This window comes from Cheilinus undulatus, linkage group 14 (assembly GCF_018320785.1).
Source record: "Cheilinus undulatus linkage group 14, ASM1832078v1, whole genome shotgun sequence".
Lineage (NCBI taxonomy): Eukaryota > Metazoa > Chordata > Actinopteri > Labriformes > Labridae > Cheilinus > Cheilinus undulatus.
The window spans coordinates 6709196-6730704 of NC_054878.1; the positions used below are offsets into that span (position 1 = coordinate 6709196).

Below are 21509 nucleotides of genomic sequence, written 5' to 3' on the forward strand. Positions count from 1 at the left end.
AGTTAAAGAATCATTAATATTTTTAGGTAAAGAATCATTGATTTTTTCAGTTAAAGAATTGTTAATATTTTTAGGTAAAGAATCCTTGATATTTTTAGTTAAAGAATCGTTGATATTTTTAGTTTAAGAATGGTTGATATTTTTAGATAAAGAATCGTTGATGTTTTTAGTTAAAGAATCGTTGATATTTTTAGTTTAAGAATGGTTGATATTTTTAGTTAAAGAATCATTAATATTTTTAGGTAAAGAATCGTTAATATTTTTAGTGAAAGAATTAATATTTTTAGTTAAAGAATCGTTGGTATTGTTAGTTAAAGAATCATTGATATTTTTAGTTAGTTTAGACACCACAGCAACAAAAACAGAAGCCTTAGACCAAGGGGTGTCCAGACTTTTTCCACTGAGGGCCACATACTGACAGTCATGAGGATGGTTGGGCCACTTTCATATCCCCCACCTTTATGATAATTAAGTCAGAAAATCCAGTCTAATTTAGGTAAAGATGTGCTTAGTGATTGGATATGCATAAAACGGCTAATTATTGGCTACTAATGCAGATAGACAGTCATTTCAAGGAGTTTAAGAAGGCCGTCAGTTAATCCCAGTTGGCCCTGGCTATCACTGGCCCAGGTCGCCTCTCCATTTACCACTACATGTCATCTCAGTTTAAATCATGACAAAAAGCACATCAATAAATTGTCCTGTCAAAATGTTTGTTTACAGAGTTATCACAGTAGCACTGCCTGGTGCTGAAACTAAAATGCATACTGATCCAAATAAATTTGTACCCTCTTCACAAACTTTATATATATGTATATATGTATATATATGTGTATATATATATATATATGTTTTGTTTTGTTTTTCTGTTTTGTTTTGTTTTGTTTTTTGTTTTTTGTTACTGTCTCAGACAAGCCCCAAAGTAACACAGAACTAAACTTGTCATTCAATGAGAAAAAAAGATAAAATATACGAGTGTCATGTTCTAATGTGGGCCATTTTTGTTTACTTTCCTGTAGGCCAATTAAAAACGGCCCAAGGGCCACATTTGCCCCCCGGGCCATAGTTTAGACACCCCTGTTCTAGGCATTCAGTTTAGGGTTGTTTGCTGTTGTTAATTGTCAGAAATGGTAGCCTAACTCCTACTTTTTGAACTGCACAAATTCAATTGCAACATTTGGGGGAAAAAGTGTTTGGAACCTACAAGGAGAAAGGGATCCCCTTTTTTAAAAGATCTCAAAAATTTAAACACCATCAAATATGAACAAATCACATGAATACCTGCTTGGCTTTCCAAGGAGTTTTTTGCAAACTCTTTGTCCCATCTTCACACAGGATCAGTACACCAAAACTACTTCTGGTATGAAATCAAACATTTTTGTTAAAACACACACAGAGAGAAGCATCCACTGTAATTCAGGTTTTAAATGCTTTTATTTTGACAGGCTCAGCAGAAAAATAAGCCTCATAAATGTCTCAGAAAAACAAGTAAAAAAAAATTCTTTACAGAAGTACAGACTAATGTCATAGTGTTCCTCACTTTGAGGCAATAATACCAGAAAACAACACATGCTGCTTTATTTAAACCGTCTGTGCTACAGTAAGTAGCAAGTTTGTCGAGTAATGCATTGCACTTTTATACACGATCAACATTCAGTCTGCTACATGGTCAGCATGTCTAGAATACGCCTCTTAATGCTTTGAGAAGAAGTGGACTTTTAGAAGGTGCTCAGCTTTCTCAGTACGTTTACATGCAGGGTGAAGTGGAAATGCAGGTATACTTCAATGAGAACTACTGACTTTGGTCCAGTATACAAGCAGAACTGGTTTGTTAATGGAAGTTTGACTCTTCTAGGCTAGGAGGTGATATGCACCCTTCTGTTAAAAGCACATAGCTTGCATACATACTCTTAAGCTTTGATTATGGAGCTTTTAATACGATGCATACTGCCACTCTAGCTTACAGTCATATCTAAGGGCAGGCTGCAGTCTCTGCTATGCACTGCATGCTTGATGCCCAGCATCAAAGCTGCAAAGCATGAGCAGAACGCTAAGTCCAGCTTGGGTCTGACTGAGGTGTATTTATTGCTTTCAGCCACATGACTGGCATGGAGGCCTGGAGGGCAAAAAGAACTTAGAACAGTGACAGCAACCTTTGACCACTATGAGGAGCTGCAGCACCTGGAATTCTATCCTCTCTCTCTTTAAGACAATGCATGTTTAAATCACCTGACAGCTGCAGAAAAACAGACAAACTTTTTTTAAATTTGAGCCTCTTAAACAGCAGAACAACTTTTATCTGCATCACTAAAACCAGAAAAAACCTTAGCTTCAGTGATGTTTACATACCAGCAAAACTACAGTAGAGGAGAATCCATCTCCTTAGATTAGTATGGACGTGCTGGTGTTAATGATGCTGCTGTTTGAGAAGTGAAAGATGTTAATGCATAGTTGAGGGCAAATTAGCTAATATTAGCTGGTTCACATTAGAATGAGGATCACTGTTAGCTGTCAGTCAGTGTTTTTCTGCTGTAATCTTAGCTAAAGGCAGTCATTTTGAATCAGGTTATCACAGTTTTGATGTCTGTTTGGCTCTGCAAAAATATAACTAGTTAGTGCACCCACTTACACAAGTTTCTTTCCTTTCAAAACAGAAGTTAAAATAGAACTATCTAAAGCACATAGCAACAGAGAGGGTGAACTACTGTTTTCTACAGCTGTATTACACTTTCTAGAGAGCTGGAAACTGAGAAAGAACTATGATTTCACGCAGAAGAAGCATGTAAACAACAGATTATTTTGCCTTTTTTGGGTTACTCTTTCATTCATTTTGACATGATTCCATGATTTTGTCGTTGCTTTTGCCATGGGTGAGTACGTTAACAAGTTTGAAGATTTATGTTTCCTACAAAGGATGTGTGGTTTCATGCAGATTCTTTGGTTTTCCACCTTAAAAGTTGATTTTTTTGCTTCATCAGCGGTGCTTTGGTAGCCCTATGACCCTCTGACCTACTCATGACCTGTAGCTTGTGCCACAGGATGAGACGTAATGATGATAAAGTGATGATTTATGATGTTATTCTTTGCACGTTTTTCCTGCAGTTTTTTGCAGTGGCCATCCCTACCCTATCTGGAGTGGAGTGGCGCCTCTAGGCCATGCAGGAGATGGACCAGAGCCTGTGCAGTGGAACGACTCAGATTAACTAGAGAGGGAGGCATGGCTCTGTAGTGAATCAAATGCTGCAGTATCTAGGTGTGTTAGTCCAACTTTAAGAATTCTAATTTAGACTGAAATGTTTTAAAGTCCAGTTCCAGTCAAAGTAACAAATTCACCCTCTTATTCTGACTGCATGTAAACGTACTGTTAGTTTTCCCACAGTCTGATTCATAGTCATAGAAATTAATAGTAATAAGTTTTCCTGTTGTTTTGGATGAGAACTGCGATTCAGGCTCAGCTTGGCTCAGAAAGTGAGTCTTTGTGGTCTAGAAGGAGATTTGGCTCGTCCTGTGGCTCTGGATCAGGGAAATCAGTTCAGACGTGTCTGAAACATGAGGGTAAGCATTCATGACTTGCTCAACCATCTGCTGAGGGAACAGGGTGCTCAGCTGGCTCCTCAGACCCTTCCTCAGGTCACTAGACTGGCTCTTGGCCCTGCTGCTGTCGCAGAGGCCGTCCTGCACCCATGGGTCTCTGGGTAAGCTGTGGCTCTGTCTGTTTGAGGGCACTCTGAGGTACCGCTTCTCTGAGAAATGGCCTGAGTGCTGCCCGTTACTATGTGGAGGCAGAGCAGGGCAGGACCCCCATGCTGGGTGGTGGGGTGGGGACAGTCTGCTCTGCTGGTGTCCACAGCTGCACTGGTTGCAGCATGATGAGCCGTTCTGATGAGGGTAGTAACCTCCTCCTGCGTGTTCCGTGCAGAGCCTCTGAGTTATCCCGCCGAGCGACCCTGGGAGGGAGTAGTCGTCATGGCCCAGGCTGTAGCTGCCCACGCCGCTGCTGTAGCTGTAAGGAGGACACTCCAGGCTGTAGGGCACATCCTGGATGTAGAGCCTGGACATGGAGCTCTCCATGGAGCCAAACGCCTCATCCACCTCCGGAGCCAGGCTGTGGTGGAGGCTGGTGTTGGAGTGAGCCCTGGGGCTGCTGGAGTCTCTCACGTAGATGTATGGTGAAGCGCTGGGTGAAGCTCGGTGGAGATGTTCCTCTGAGCCCAGAGGTGGAGGAGTGCAGGAGGAGAACCTGTGCTCAGACTGATGAATGTCAGGACAGCAGAGAGGATCCTGCAGGCTCGGTTTGGGGGACAGGTTCTTGGCTCGGTCTCGTTGCGCTCTCAGTTCATCAGCCACGGACAGCTGTGATTGGTTGGTGCGTTCTGGATGGTAGAACTTGCACTTGACTCCATAAGTACACTTCTTTCCTGAAAGAAAAAAAATAACATGTTAAATATGCACCTCTTCTCTACAGCTGGGCAATATTAGAAGTTTTTAAGACATAAAAAAAATTTTAGAAGCACTTTTGGAAAACTACTTCCAGATTGAAGATTTCTGGAAACTCAGTACACAGCTGAGTAATAGGAAAACAGAGTTTTGGAGCCTGTAATGCACGCTGTGTGCCGTTGTGTGAAATTGTAACTTTTGTTTGCATGGCATTGGCAGACATGGCCAAACTTATGCTGGTGCTAACGTTGCTAACTGGACTTCTGACATGTTCACAGTTCTCTCCTACTATGTCCATGAACAGAGACGCCTAAATGGACTACAGAGATCACTGCTGCTTCTGACAAGCTCCACTTGTTTCATGACGCAAACATCACTGCCAACACTGACAGCTTGGGGTTGGTTCAACAACTTTATAAATGAAACAGTCATTGCAGAAGAAGGTCGCGACAAATTCTTGCATGTCAAAGAGATGGTTGCTGTCTCTGAGTGAGCTACAGAGTGGTGGACTGACTGCTGTTGACATGGCTTCCATTATACACCACAAAACTGTGTTTTTTATGTGTCCATGTAGTTGAAAAAGTTTTTTAAGTACAGTATTATTTTTGAAAACAGTGGAGGAAAATCTCAGTTTTCAAAAATACCTTTGGACGTGTGGACTAGTAACCTTGCAAAGCAGATCGGCCAGATTCCACGTTTGTCATCAGGCTGATCTGTCTTGCAAAGCTTCAATCTGAAACATTTGTGCCAAGTCTGAGAACAGACCCAACCAATCAGTGTTATTTGAGGAGAATGAGGCAGTAGCTACAGGCAAGGATTAGTTGTACCGTAAGTCGGTAGCAATGGCTGCCACAGGTGTAGCGTTTAGCTCAGATGTAGCTGTAGTATAGCAGCAGGTTTTTCAGAACTGGACCACATTTCTTTACTGAAACAAGAGCAAAGAGCCACACTGAAAGCTTCTCTTTGCAGAGAGGATGGTTTTGCACTCCTCCTGATCGCAGCATGGGTTTTATCCACCAACAAGCTCCACTGTTCATGAACTACAATAATGCCAGCCTGTTGAGCTCAGGTTACTACTGGAGCTGCACATGCCTACTGCCTCATTTTGTCCTATCACTCTGATTGGCCGGTAATGAGTGTGACAGACAGGACGTTCCTCCAATCACCCTCTAGGATTTTTTTTTAAAAAGCCCTGCCCTTTAAAATGCTTTCTGTGGGAGGTTTCTCAGATGAATGTGATATATACCCATGCGATGAATATATGAAACAGCCTATCTGGTGTGTCAGGTAAGTGGACTAAAGCTTAATTGCACAAGTATATTGGCAAATTGGGGAAAGTCAGAGGAACTGCCAAGGACTTTTTCGAATGCTGTTATAATGCATCACCATTTAGCTTAACAAACACAGATATGATCTTTTTCACCTCAGAACACTATTAACATGCACTGCAAGTTCTCTCTTCCTGTTTTCATCACTCTCAACACACTTCGCTTGCAGTTCCTTTCTATCTTTAAGCCTCTGGTTCTCAGGCAGGTCTTGTTTCTGCTGGACTCTTGGTAGGGGTCCCAGGCCCTCGCTTTCATTTCTCAGACTAAATCCCTGACTGACAGCTGGGCTAATGAATCACTCCTGTCTCCTCATGACAGATCACCAGCCTCACAAGTTTCTTCACTCAGGAGCTGTAAGAAAGAAACAGCTCCCCCTGCTGGTTGTTCCCACCCTGACAAGGGGAAGAAAGGCCTTCTGTTTCAAGTACTCATTTCTCAATCGCTAAATGTCTGCTTCCTGCTTCTGTTTGGTTAATGCTTGGAACAAACCCCTCTTGTTTAAGTCAGCAAAGTTTGGGTGAACTCATTACTTGAAGCTTCAATTGTAGTTTCTTAAAACACCTGGGTGAAATCTGTGTGTTGTTGGCCTACTTGGCTTCACTGCTCTCCTGCTCAGGCTGCTTTTATGACTCTTTAGTTACCTGAGTGTGAGTCCAAATTAGCCCATCAACATGACTTTAAAGGAAATGATAGGTTTGTGACTTTTCGCCAGCCTGACTGCGGACGTGCAGTGGAGCGGCTCACAGCAGATAAATGACGCGATAATCAGACAGCCGGTTTGTCATCCTTCACCTGATACTCCTCAGTGTTCCTGTTGTCATGTGTGTATTGTGTTTGTTGTTTAATCTCTCAGAAAAGTACAAGGAAGTGTAACTAGAGCAGTTTGTCTGTTGTTCAGAGAAACACGGATATAAATCTACCAACCGTAGGGACAGTGCTGCAGCTTGTTCTCTGGTGTCCACGGCTTCTTCCTCAGAAAATCATCAATGGTTGGCCCGCTTCTGCCCAGAGGATCATCTGGAGGCATGAACCTGCACCAGAACACAAATATTATAAGATGACACGGTTAAAAGCATCTTATGTTTGGACAAAAAGCAACACCACCTGTTTTCATTTCTCCAAACCGCTCCTTTACATCTCTGACCTCTAGCTTTAAGCAGACCTACTTGTCGTTAGCGAAGGTGTACATGAGCAGCCTCTCCTCGATGAACTTCTTCCACTGGGGGCTCTCCATCTGAAGGTCGCGGTAGTTGTCATTGGACACGATGATCCCGTCTGAGTCCACGGCCAGTTTGACGATGTAGCGGTCATCGTAGCACACCACCCTCTTCCCATTTACGCAGCGGGACGGCGTGTACACCAGTATCTTCCTCCTCTCCAGCTCGTGTAGGATATGCTGATCTGTGAAGCACATGAGAGTATGAGAAAGGATTTAAGGTCAGCTCTGGTATGTAGTTGTAGAGGGCTGGAAAAAACTGCCATAGGCAAAACTGTATGTACTTCAATACTGATAAATGCATGGGAGTATATGCAGACTCGGAAATGGGCAATTAAAATGTTAAGTGTACCATCATTTCTTGAGTACATTTTTTATAGGCCTACACAAAATAAAGGAAGATGTAAATTTGGTAGGCTAGCCACTCCTTGGATGGCTCACCACTGTTCCAAGTTTTCTCCATTTGTGGATAATGGCTCTTACTGTGGTTTGCCAGAGTCCCAAAGCCTTAGAAATGTCATTGTAACCATTTCCAGACTGAATGTCAATGACTTCGTTTCTCATCTGTTCCAGAGTTTCTCAGTTGCTTTCTGATTTTATATTAACTCAGGTAATCTTTGTCTAATATAAATATCTTTTTTAATAATCTGAAATATTTATGCATTACATACAGTGCTTAACAAATTTATTAGACCACCCTAACCCTAACCAAAGTAAGGTTTATGCCACAGCTGCCCTAAATTAACAGCATTGGTAATTACCAAAATCATCTTTTATGTTTCTGCAATGGTTAATACACCAATATGTAGAAGCTCTTTAACCCAAATGATATTTTTAATGCTAAAATAGAATTATTATTGCTATCCATGAATTTTTTAAATTTACTGATTTACAAAAAAAATGAAAAATAGTAAAGCACATTAATATTTCTTGATTAATATGTCAAATTATAGTTATTTACTTGCATTCCTGAACAAAAAATGAGTTATAGTGGTTGAATGTCATGCTTGATTCATTTTTCTTCTCAGAGAAGCCCAGTGAGCCGACTCAAATTTGGGTGAATTCAGTTTGAAATTCCTCATTCCTGTTTAAAAATGGTAAAACATGGACAGCTCACTGAAAATGAAAGAGTCCGCATTAAAGCACTTCATGATGCTGGATGGTCTCTGAGACAAATATGACAGGTGGTCCAATAAATTTGCTAAGCACTGCATATGCAAAGAAAAAAATGGGAAGGAGGCAAAAACTTTTTCCCAGCACTGTAATACTAAAACCTTAGTAAATGGTCTGATTATTTTCTTGTAATTGTATTTTCAGTGTTTTGGTCTTTAGCCTAAAACGTTAAAAACACAGCTGAAATGATTAAGAAACAAGTTCTTTCAGGTAAACGCACACTAGCCTGCACATTGCTCTGCCCTTTCTCTCACTTCCTTGTTTTCACTGTCGGATTTACAGCAGGATCATTAAAAATGATAAAGTGCTCTTGGCACTGAGGAAACTTCCTTGTAACTTTTGAAGCTGTTTCTATCAGAAGTTAGCAGCACCAAACTGGATTCTACTTTTGGTAGTTTTACTTCCTCATTGTTTCAGAAGTTTCCATAAAGAGTTTTCAATGTGCTATCATAATAGAAGTGGGTTAAATCTGTTGGAAAAGCTCCATTAATTCAGACGTAGTCACATTCCCTGAAGGATCAGGCTGCCAACAGGAAGAAAGAACCAGCCAAAGAAGAAGGAGGGGAATTCAGTAACTCATGTCATACTACATGCTGGTAATCCAATCACACGTCCAACATTTAGAAATGATAACTGTTGTTTTACTGAATGATATGATGATGAGTAATCCTGGATAAGATCCACCCAGATTATGTCCTAACTGTCTGAACATGCTGAGACAATGCTCAGCATTGATTTTTGTTTTTCTTTTATTTTTTCCTTTTTAAATTTGTTCACCGCTGTAAGTATGAGGACAGAATTTGTATGGTAAGTACTGATGAACTGATAGAGGCCCTACATAGTGTAAAGGCTTAGGTGAGAGGAGGAATCAGGAATGTTCACTCTAAAACAACTAGTCATGAGCTGGTTTTTGTTACAATAGAAGATTGCATAACTTGTTTACTTTTAATCAGCTTTGTAATCAGTAGGAATAAAAATCATTTACTCCCTGTGCAATGCCAAGGGTGAAACATCACAAATGATACATCATAAATGATATATAGTGAATGATGTATAATTAAAACGTCATGAATGATTCTTTAAGCCACAAAAACACCCCAAATGAAACGCCACGTAGACGCACCATGAATGTTATTCAACAGATTTTATGTCACAAATGTAACATCACAAATGTAACGTCACAAATGTAACATGACGAATGTAGCTTGATGAATATAGCGTGACGAATGTAGCATCATGAATGTAGCATCACAAATGTTAAGTCATAATTTATTAATCCCTGAAGGGAAATTCCCAGTTTACACTCTATTGTTATACATGCTACACAAACATAGGCTGGGTTACATGCAAATACACATGCACAGACAGGATCCCCAAGGACATGCACTAATGGAGAGATGTCAGAGTGATGACCTTACTGCCCTCACTGCCGTGAGCTGTTGGGGGTTCAGTGCTTTGATCAAGGGCACTTCGGCAGTGCTCAGGAAGTGGCCTAGCACTTCTCCAGCTACCAGGCCAAGGTCAAGAGATGTTCTGACCGGGACTTGGACTCTGCCCAAGTCCTTCCAGACTGAGCTACTGCCGCCCCAAAATTCTGGTAAAGTGACTACTGTAGTGTGTATGATCGAGGCACTGCTGGGATTTGAACCCAGGATCTCCTGTTTACGAGACAGATGCTTTAACCAGCTAAGCCACGGTGCCACAGTGAATGTTGCGTTATGAATGTAGCTTCACGAATGTGGGTTTCATGAATGTAGCGTCATGAATGTAGCGTTACGAATTTGGGTTGCAGGAATGTAGTGTCACAAATGTAGCGTCATGAATGCAGTGTCACGAATGTGTGTTACAAATGTAGCGTCACAGGTGTTACGAATGTAGCGTTACGAATGTAGCGTTACGAATGTAGCGTTATGAATGTAGCGTTACGAATGTAGCGTCACGAATGTAGAAACAAGAATTTAACGTCACAAATGTAGCATTACAGGCATCACAAATGTAGTGTCATGAATGTAGTGTCACCAATGTAGCGTCACGAATATAGCATCACAGGTGTCATGAATGTAGCATCAATAAAGTAGCATCACATATCGACACCTTCCTAAAATAATGGCCTGAGTCATATTTTGAAGTTACTCTGGAGACAGAAAAAACTAAACCAAATTTAGTTTACTTAAATGATCTGTGTTTTTATGTAAAATTCTTTGGCCAGCTGTCCTCAAGGTCTGCTCAGTGTCTGCATCCTGCAGCGTGACCTTTTGCTCTCGCTACAGGATGAGACGTAATGGTTATATAGAGATGATTTACGACCAGGAGTCTGTGTAATGTGTTGTATTTTGAAAGAACCAGATATTCTACACTTGTGACTTCCCTTTTTGATTGGTGGGTTGACGCAGTTTGGCAGTGGCCAGCGCTGAAAATAGACCTGCAGCATTTCTCAAATAAAGCGGAGCAGAGTGGCACTCCAGGTATGTGCCGCTGCCAGACTGGAGCACCAGCTGTGGAAATGCTCTGATAGACTAGAGAAGGAGCGATGTGCTACACAGTAAGATACTCCGGCAGATTGCTGTATCTGGAAATTGGAGTTTAGGCCAATTAGGAGTAGTTTATTGGCCTTGACGTAATTTCTGGCGTCAAAGAGGATTCAAGTGACGATTAGAGCATCCATAAATAAGATTTTAATTCTGGTTTATCCTGATCAGCTCTGCTGATGTGGGGCACTAACTGTGTTGGCTGTGTCACAAACATCTTCCACTACAGGCTTTTGGCACCACGATCACTTTATTCATCGTCTGTACTGCATACCACCTTTACATGTCACAGTGACGCCAAAGTGGGATGGACTTGGATCAAAACTAGGAGTAAATGTTGGACTAGAGCCTGGACTAGGCTCTTCTAAGGAAAAGGATCAAATAAAATGAATTGGTGCCATTTTTCCTTGACTGATTCTAAACTCAGGGAGAATGGCTGCAGTCCCTCTTCAGCTCAGACGGGTGGTCTTACCTGTGATGGGAGCCTCAGGTCGCGGCTGCTCCTTCCTCCACAGAGGGACGAAGACGGTGATGTCCCGCAGCCCTTTGTTCCAGAACCAGTTCACTGCCAGCTGCAGGCCCTGGCATGAAAACACCTTCTTGTCACCATGGCTGCAAAGAGACAGAAGGAAGAGCCAACTAAGAGATAACTTCTGCTTTTGTGTGTCCATGCACGTTACATGCACATGCATGTCTTCTCTCTTTTTCAGGAAGTAGACTGTGGTGTAAGACATGTGCCCAGAGTTCCCCAAAAACACAACAACGAATTCTCAGAGATGAGTAATCGACAAAGAAGTGGCTGTGGTACAGAAGGGATGTTAAAATGAAGAGAAAGGCAGAAGCACAATCTGCAGATGTTTGAACAGACTGATCTTAGCCTAAGAGGCAAACATGAAGCTCCTAAAACATCTGATGAAGGCTTGAATTACTAGAAGAACACTTAAGAGATCTGAAAGGGAGCTGTCACAACTCTCAGTGATCAGTGTTGCATTTTTCTCAAGGGTTGATTCATGTTCACTCTGAATATTCTAAAACAGGGGACAGGCCTTGCTCACACCTTCACACCGCTGCCTACCTTCTCTGCTGCAAAGGTAAACATTGCCATGCCCATATTTCTTGCCAGCCGATTAACATACCAACAAAATGACAGCTTTACTAGTAGCAGCAAGGAGGCTCTGAATAGGAGCACTGGTGGCAGCGAGGAGGCCAAAAACCTGACTTAACCACAAAAAAATACAGAAGTTAAAAAGTTCTGCTCTTTTAATAAGAGGGTCTTATAAGCTCAGCTGGTGTTACGGTTTAATTTGCAACCGTTTTATCCTCCATCTCGCCAAAAAGATGCATGTTTACATCCCCTGACAATGGTAGAACTTCTGAGATATAAGTTTGAACTGTTAGTTTTCGTTACATGGACCCTCACACAGCACAGGGACACTGTTTAAATCAGTAAAAAAAAAAAAAAAACAGGAAAATCCCAGGTAGAACTTGGTTTTGGTGATATTTATATACTGGCACATGTGCAGTGGAGGAGAATCTTTCCTCTTACAACAGCACCAGAGGGAAATTTTACAAAAATATGTACAGTGCAGTGCAGTAGATTAAAAACAGTGGTAGCACAAGTCATTTAGCACAGTCAGAATACAGAAATAAGGTGCATGATGTCCATTTATGATGTCTGTAGTCACATGATCAGCTGTTTGATGGAGAGTCTGACCAGACGCTCATCTACACCTATGACTTTGTTTTTCCCCTTTTTATGTTTAGCTCATTGGAAACTGGATTTGTGCTCTCTGTAACTGTTAAACTTTTAAGCTTTTAAATTCCTAATGATCCCATCTGTCCCATTCACCACCATTCATTTAGACTGAATGTTCTCACCTGGGCCGGCACCGCCTGGACAAAGTACCCTGATGGGTTGCTCTTTTTAGTTTTAGATATCCTCTCTCTGAGGATCTCTGCTCTGTTATTTTATTTCTAAACAGTTCCATGCTCACATTTGTCCAAACAAACCAGGCCAAAGAAGGAACGCTATCTATGAAAGCATCCTGAGGTGAAAGACAATATTTGTCAATTTGGATGTTAAACTCGACTAGTTCAACCTTCAATGCATAATTATAGCACTGAAATGTCCATATTCATAAAAAAGACTATTCCTGTGTTACATGTTTGAGTTCCTACATTATCTGAAATATTTCCAGCTGTTTCAGAGGCGGAGAACTCCCTCATTTTCGTAACTGTAATCAGACGAGCCTTGTCATGGTGACTGAGAGGATGGAGCCACTATGACAGGCATGACTGGTTTGTCATTGTTGTGGAAATATTGCATGTTATGTAACTTAAAAGAGCACTTTAAACCTCACACTTTTTAAACCAAACACTTTAAACCATGCATTTTATTCAGCAAAATATACTTTTATCTTGTTATTCCATGTTTATGTATGTAAATTATGTCATGTAAATCAGCAATTTTGCAAACTCTGGCATGTTTTTATTTGTCTTTTATAGTTATGTTCAATTAATGTGGTCTGTCCCTAGTTAATAAATAAAACCCTGTTATATAATGAAGCAGGAACTGCTACTGGGAGCAGCTGTTCTGTTGCTGTACCTCATTCATATTTTGTGCTGATCATTTGTGATGTTTCTATGACATCAGTTGCAAGTTCAATCGACCAAGGGCGCTGCTGTAATTGGGACGACATCATCCCTGTTACGTTGTGACTCCAGTAGACTCTGTTCAATAAAACAGCTCTCCATCAGGTCTATTTTCCAAACAGTAAACCCACATTTTCAGCTTTATCACAGATTAACCTCGAATAAGGGTGGAGAAAAGCTGTTCAAAGTGAACAGCTTTTCTCCCTCATTACGATAGTTTACTGTTTAGTAAATACACCTTACAGAGGGCTGTTTTTAATGAACAGAGTCTTCAATTTAAAACAAGAAGTAAGCCGCAGAGGTAGGCTGAGCTGAGCATCTCTACTTGTCATCTTCTATTATTTTTTTGATCGTACGTTTATGATGAACTTTACATCTCAATGATAAATGAGTCAAGTAGAGGTGTTCCAAAACCATTTTTCCCTTCCTGATTCCGATACCAAGGTGTTGGGTACCGACCGAGTACTGATCTGATACCAGTGTGAACTTTCGGGACTGACTGTGCAGACTAGCAAACTAGCACGGCTCAACAAATAGAATCATACTGTACTGCAAGCGTAAAGTTGTTTTCCTGCTGATTATTGAGTTTTACTGCTAAATATTTAAAAAACAATATTACAGGGGGCTGCATCACAGGCTCTCACAGTCCTTATATTAGATCTGTTATTCACTCATTGTTCCTTGCATATATTACTGTGTAAAACTGTGGGGATCTACCCAAAAATAACTACAAATTCAGTAGTTATACTGCAAAAATGAGCAGTGGATTATATCTTTCAGGTGGACAATCATGCCTACACTGAATTCCTTTGTAATTAAGTTTAATGACTTAGTTTGACAGCATGAGTCTCTCTGCAGGTGTAAATTTTGTCGTTGCATGCTGCTGCAACTTTTTAATAGTCCTCTGTTCCTAAAGAGTGAGGGCAGCAGCCTCAACCCTAACGCTGCTGTGAGTACAAGTTTACCTGAACAACACCCGAGCAAGCTGTTCTCAGGAATCTCTACGGAAGTAAACTGGATAGTTTTGCCTGAAGGAAAACATCAAACTTGTGCGTCTTTCAGAGTCTACATGTGAGTGAGTGCGCACTCATGGGGATTACCCATCTCTCTTACAGCAGGAAGTGGTGACACATTTGCATACAACAGGTACTAAAGGAAAGATAGATTTAGCCAGAAAGCAGAGCTATCTGTGCTCTATATCCTGGTTGGTGTCACAAAGGTCATTCTGGATTAGGTTTTATAATAGTTCAGACTGGAGCTCAGCAGTGTCTCTCCTGTGAAAGACAGACTCAGCACGTCTGCAGGTGGATAACATGAGAACATGTTACTGAATTCTTTACTTGACTGATTTCATGAGTGAAACTACATTTTAAGAGGTTATGAAACAGAGACACACGAAGGAAGCACTGACAGACTAAAAACACCTGATTTACTATAAAGAGTTCAGTTTCTTAAAATGTTTTAACCTGTTTGCAGTCTTCAGCCTTTATCGGGAAGCACCAAAGATCAAATGTTCCAGGCTTCTTTATTTTACTTCTGTCTGTAGCAAGCTCTTTTTGCCCTGTGGTTAAACTAATGTGATAAGTAAGACTCAGTTATCTGATGGCTCTGAAGATTATCTTGTCAGATTTTCCTGCAGTGTTAAGAGTGACTTGTTCTACTCAGGAGGTGATCAGAGCCACTGTTTTAAAATCTTAACTACTAAACATGCTCAGACTTTAGGAAAGCTGAGTATGTGGACGATAGCCAATCAGGAAGCAAGCCAACTGAGGGAGGAAGCACAGCAAACACAGCCATGGCAATGACTGTAAACATGAAGCATAAATGAAGATGGACGGCAGAAATGGAGGACCAACTTCTTGATTTTGTGGCAGCAACACAAGAGTTTAGGCAAAGTGTCCGGTAAAACACAGCTTCCCAACCTGAGAGGTGCCAAAAATCTTAGGGGTGCATGAAGGTTTGTAGTCTGGATTAGGTTTGCACCTAATAACTGCTATCATGTTAAAAAAAAAGTTTAAACATGGGTGTTTTGGTAAGAAAGGCAGTGTAGGTGTTGGTCGCCAAGGAAACAGTAGACAGGAAAATGTCACCAATTTGATTTTACGTTATTTCATGCAGCTTTACCTTCATCTCAGCCAGGATTCTGCTCATATTCTTTTCCCTGTTTTTTTTTATTTCTCCTGCAACTGTAATGCACGCCAGGACAGCCAGCTGAGGATTCTGATCGTCCTCCATGTTTGTTTTCCTCATGAAGTCACTTAGATCACACTCTAGGATCAGTTTTCATTGTAATCTCCACTGTGAAATTATCACTACAGATGGCAGATGTGTGGCCTCACAGCTCGGCAAAGTCCTCTAGTGTGCATTCAAAGGATTATAAATATCTTAAAACTGTCCACAGCCTCTAAAACTGTTAAGATTTGAAAACCGTCTAGCGCATGGCAAGCCTTAAACTTTAAATTCCACATACTCATGGACAGTGATGGGAATTCCAGCTCATTTCAGAGGTCCGGATCATTTGGCTTGATCGGCAAAAAGAGTCAGCTCCTAAACGGCTCCTCATTCAGGTACCAGTTTGGCTTCATTTAACCTGCTAATTTTAGCGGTGTTATAACAAATGATTGATATTTGGGCAGGTATTTTATGCCAACTGTGCTCACCTGACATAAAACATTATTGTTACACCATCAAACACATCCTTAATTCATGGTGTGCCTGTAATAGAGGAGAAAAGATCATCCCTACTAATCAATCAAACATACGATCTATACAATAATAATAATTTAAAACGGCTCTCAAACAGCATCTGGCTCTTTGAACCAGCTCGTTTGTGAATGACCCATCACTACCCCTGGCCGTGCAGCAGTTTGCTTCGACTGACCGTGGACCCCTCTTACTCACTGGATGCATTTCTGACGCGATATGCAGCGGAGACAAGAGATGACAAGACCACAAGTCAACTACGAGTATGCAGCAAAACTTTTCTGAAGCTGATATTATTCCCTGATTTATTTTACTTCTGTGAGTACATAAGAATGTGAAAAAGTCTTTTTTCTAAAAGAATGTGTGGTTTCCACCTCAGAAACGTAGATTTTCTTCACTGATGGTGTTGTGTTACCTCTATGGCCCTCTGTGCCCTAACCTAACCCTAATCCTCTTGCTTGGATAGATCTGCTCTACCTGGATCGGGTCATTCATCATAATGTGAAGCAGGTAACTTACAGTTAGCCACATTTAGGTTTTTTACTCTAAGGTCATGTTTGACCGTGCGGTTTTCATCCTATGATGATTAATCTGTGGTGTGCTATGCTTTAAAATCTTCCAGAATGGCCCAGGCTAAAGAGAGATGTTGATGAAGGTCAAACAAGGAAACAGAAAGCACTGGGAGTCTCCCTCCCTGCTGGCTGGACTACAGTCACACCGGTAACACCTGGAGATAAAGGTGTTACCGTAAATACCAATCCCGCTTCCTCTTTCATGTCCTAACAGGAACATGTATTGTGCAAACATCTCTCTTGTATTTATCCTTTTAAACTCATTCGATATCACCCACCCTCTCACCATGTTATTTTACTGAACCAGTTTTGACTCACAGCTTCCTCGTTATCCACTTCAGACTGAGTAAAGTTGGCCGTGTGAAATCATAGCATGAGGAAATTTCACTTCAGTCTTGCATTAGAGATTAAAGTGCCACCAAAACAGCCCGCAGCTGGTGGAAAAATGTGCAAATAGACTTGGAAAAGTAACCTCAAGCATCACCTCATCTTAAAATGAGAGAAAAAAAAGAGAAGAAAATCGGCACACATTGTGCTTTCACTTCCCGCATTTTTAAGAGGAAGTGTTGAGCCATTAAACTTCTGAAGTGAAACTCAACCCAACATTCACTTTATTTATCCTTTTCTTTAATCAGTGCTGCATATCTGACCCTAATCTCCCTTCTCAAACACTCATAACTCATGAAAGTATTTATTCCAGGAAGTAAAGTTTCATTCTATCACAGAAATGTGAAATATTTCTGGAGCATGACTTTGTTTGATTTGGATCAAGATGGAGAAGTGAGAAGGGCAGGGCGGAAATACATGAAATATAGTAGGAGAACTTAAGAGTATGTATTACACCACTCGACAATTTACTGATAAATATAAACCCCTTAAAACACCTTATATATTTTTCTTAAACATTACAAGACACAGAATGATTTACTAGAGAATACACAGAAAACTGGGAATGTCTCTGGGTAAGACACGAAACCCTGGTTGTTCCCACTGCTGCACCAGTGGGTGTGGATGTGCATAGATGAGATTAGTTCATGCTGAAGGACACTTAAAGCACAGCAGTCCCCAGCATATAAAACAGGCTTAAATATATTTATCACTAAACAATCATGAAGTAATGAGTTAGGAGTAACTACCCAGCATGATGACCGGCTGGTTTATACATCTAAGTGTAGTGGCGTACGCCACTGTGAGCTCCACGTACATGAACGTTGCTGTGTCTACGTAGCTCTGCAGCATTCTGCTCTAATGTTAATCAACAGTGTGATTTTTATGCCAGCTTTAGTAGTTATAGCTGAGTGATACTGATCAGCAGTTGATTTTACTGCAATTGTTATGAAGATGAGAGAGGAGATATCAGAGGAGATGGAAAGTCCAACAGATGAATCAGCAGGCAGAGGACAGGGGAATATTTTAGCTCTTAATCAGCCACTAAGATAGATATGGATGAGGAAATGCACGGCAGATGCAGGTAGGTAGATTTTACTGGGTGTATCACAGTCTACAATCATTTATCTCACTCTAGAGTCCACACAGCATGCCTGCAAACTTTACTCAGAGACTAGCAGTCACTACTGTGAACCAGGTGACTAATCACATGATAGCAGTCTGTGCTCTTACATCATGTCGTGGCATTTTTAAGGAGGTACATGTCAGCCACCTGTGTAAGACGGATTAAACGGCATCCTCCAGTCCTTAAAAAAATGAAGCCAATGCAGAAGTGCAAAAAATTGCTATACAGTGAGTGTCCAGTTGAGGCTGGCTGCAGGAACATAGAATGTCACGTACCCAACACCTGTTTAAAAGCTGTTTTTACACTAGAAATAAACTGGTTTACAGCCTGGTTAAAAAACAAGACATGTTTCATTAGCTAATGTCGTCATGTGCTCTTGCAGGGGATGGATTATTTTTGTACCACAATAGTTTGGATTATATTTTAAGTAAAACCTCACTGCACACTAATTGGAGCGTCTCATTTGATTGACAGATAACTCGACAGGCACACGCTAGCTATCTGTCAACCAGAATGCTAGCTAGCTAGCTAGCTGACAGGAAGTCAAGCTCAGTGGCGGGCCGTTAGGTTGATCCAAAGTTCGGTTGTTTAACTAGCAGTTACTCAGTTGGTGACTTCTAACTATGCCAAGATTTGTGCAGGTTAACTAGCAGTTAGTCTTTCATTAATGAGTAATTAAGTAAGGTAAACGATTGGAGTTACTCAGCCATTTGTTCCCTGTTAGTTAGCGGTTCTTCTCTAATTTGTTATCTACAAACTATATCCCTTTTTGTGTAGGTTAACTTGCACCTACATAGCCATTTATACCATATACAGTGCTTAACAAATTTATTAGACCACCCTAACCCTAGCCAAAGTAAGGTATCTGCCACAGCTGCCCTAAATTAACAGCATTGGTAATGACCAAAATCAATTTTTATGTTTCTGCAATGGTTAATACACCAATATGTAGAAGATCTTTAACCCAAATGATATTTTTAATGCTAAAATATAATTATTATTGCTATCCATGAATTTTAAAATTTACTGATTTACAAAAAAACTGAAAAAATAGTAAAGCACGTAATTTTTTTTTGATTAATATGTCAAATTATAGTTATTTACTTGCATTCCTGAACAGAAAAATGAATTTTAGTTGTTGAATGTCATGCCTGATTCATTTCTGACTTCTCAGAGAAGCCCACTGAGCCGACTCAAACTTGGGTGAATTCAGTTTGAAATCCTTCATTCCTGTTCAAAATGGTAAAACGTGGAGAGCTCACTGAAAATGAAAGAGTCCGCATTAACGCACTTCATGATGCTGGATGGTCTCTGAGACAAATATGACAGGTGGTCTACTAAACTTGTTAAGCACTGTATTTATTACTTATTGTTGACTAATAACTATGCCAATTTAGTGTTGTTATCTAGATATTAGTTGCCCTTTTATTAACTAATAATTATGCCAATTTATCCAAGGTTATCAAGCATTTAGTAACTAAAATAATAACAAGTAACTATGCCACTTTTAGTGAAGTTTAATGAGCAGTTAGTGTATTAGTGTAGGGTTAACAGGGATTCGCTACTTAAATGTCAGTTTTACTGTAGGTTAACTAGTAGTTAATACGTCATTTTTAGGTATAAATTTGCCAGTTTAGGAGTACCGTATATTTAAATGCCACTAGGTTATTTTGCCTTGTCATGACATGATACTTGAATAGCTCTTCAAATTATTTGCTGTGTTAGATAAAAACCCCAAAACCGACAATCCTCAAAGTAGTGAGTTTCCCCTGTAACACAGTCTAAGCCTCTCCATCTCATAGATTAGATAACAGATGGGCTCACCTCATGGCCACGTTGCTCCCGTCTATGACCACAGGTCTGAAAGCAGCAGCTGACTCTCTGTCGGGCCGAGGTCTGGGCTGACTGGTGGGGCTGCAGCCTCGGGGCACCAGTTTGGGACTGTCTGGAGCCGTCTTGTTGTTGACTTTGTGAGTGTGGCAGGTCTTTATGAGCTCCTCTAGGATGTCGTTGGTCTGGGCATCATGGTGGAGGTTCTCCAGCACCCTCAGGATGTCGCTGTGTGAGTACCCCAGCTTGAGAAAGCGCTCCACTTTGGCGTGCTGCTGCTGGTGGTCCATGGTGGATTCAGACTGCTCACAGGTCTGTGTGTGACAGGGGAATCCTCCTCGCCTACTCTGGCTCAGCGGCGTCTCCACAGCAGCAGCTTTTGTTTTAGATCAGCTGTCAAAAGGAGGAGGAAGTTAACCTCAGTCAGCCTTACTCAGGAATCACAGCTGTGGTCTAGAGAGAGTTTTTTTGGACATGTTTGGCGTTTGCTGTGGTTTCACAAACTCATGACTGCCAACGCAAACGCACCTTTGGCTGACGTCTAAAAAAAAAACCCTGAAAAGCAAGCTGAGGGTCTAGTTTTCTAAATTTACCTCCACATGATCAGGTCAGTGAACAAAAAAGTGAACAGATCAGATGTAAAGAGTCATGTTTTCATTGCTCTCACTAACTGGAAACCCCCTCAGCTGAAAGAGACAGATCATGCTGGTGTTAATGACGGTGATATGACTCAACCCACATCCTCACCTCTCCTCCCACCAAGCAAAACTTACACAAACTTCTCACCTGAAACAAAGCGAAGGAAAAACAACAGCCGAGCAGGCGTGTCGGCTAAGAAAAAGCCTTAAAAAGTGACTTCTTTGTTCGCAGACAAAACATATCCATCATACTTTGTGGCATTTTCCTGTTTATTTCTATTTGATCCTCCCAAAGCAAGATGGACTGATAAACGTCCCACATTTGATCTGTCATCTAAGTATTTTAAGTATGAGGAAAACAAAGAGGTGTGGCGATGTTTCTGTGTTCTTTTCAGTGTCCTATCTTAAATAAAATGCCTTAAACAAGACTCAAGAGCTGAGCTTTAGAGTCAAACTAGTGTCAGAGACGTGCTCCTCTTTGCAAAGGGGGTTAAGCTTTGTGGAGGCGTGCTCCAAACTGCACCAAACCACATCCTTTTACTGACTTCTTATTTTACAGAAACTGTCAGAGCAGTTCCCTCTGAAAATGAATCACCTTCCTCTGACAACCTTTGAGCTGTGCAAAGCAAGGCAGCTGAAACTCTGACCCCTACTCATGTCTCTGAAACAGGACAAGTTAGACCGAGACCAGACCTCGGAGGATTCTCATTAAACACAAACAGCAGAGCTTCTCTGGCTTGTTCTGTACTTACACATTCAGCAGAAGGTGGATGGGAGCTGGAGTTCCTCTGTTGTCTCTCCCTCTCTCTCTCTTTCTGTGTCTGAGGCTCTGACAAGCAGACCGCTCTGTGTGAAGCTGCTCTTATTACTCATACTAGGAAGTGAATGCTCACTGCTGAAAAAAAAAAAGAGCAGCAAG

At 41.0% G+C, this 21509-nt stretch overlaps 1 protein-coding gene and 1 non-coding gene across 2 annotated transcripts; both read right to left on the reverse strand.

The window, feature by feature from the left end:
• Positions 1-1415: 1415 nt before the first annotated feature.
• Positions 1416-21456, reverse strand: LOC121521872 (probable ribonuclease ZC3H12D). The gene is made up of 6 exons (XM_041806049.1): positions 21343-21456; positions 19947-20345; positions 11155-11294; positions 6932-7166; positions 6690-6796; positions 1416-4418 (listed from the first exon to the last, which is right to left on the reverse strand). The coding sequence occupies exons 2-6, from the start codon at positions 20240-20242 to the stop codon at positions 3484-3486; spliced, it is 1713 nt and encodes a 570-aa protein (XP_041661983.1). The 5' UTR covers positions 20243-20345; positions 21343-21456; the 3' UTR covers positions 1416-3483.
• trnat-cgu lies at positions 9782-9855 on the reverse strand. Its single transcript has one exon. It is a non-coding gene; the product is annotated as a tRNA-Thr (tRNA).
• Positions 21457-21509: the final 53 nt, after the last annotated feature.

Bases quoted from the DNA above. Each gene is read 5' to 3' on its own strand.
- LOC121521872 (XM_041806049.1), bottom strand. From the start codon at position 20,242: ATGGACCACCAGCAGCAGCACGCCAAAGTGGAGCGCTTTCTCAAGCTG. The intron at 11,295-19,946 runs GTGAGCCCATCT...GTCTCTTTGCAG, and splicing joins GGGAGCAACGTGGCCATGAG to CCATGGTGACAAGAAGGTGT. The intron at 6,797-6,931 runs GTAGGTCTGCTT...GTTCTGGTGCAG, and splicing joins TACACCTTCGCTAACGACAA to GTTCATGCCTCCAGATGATC.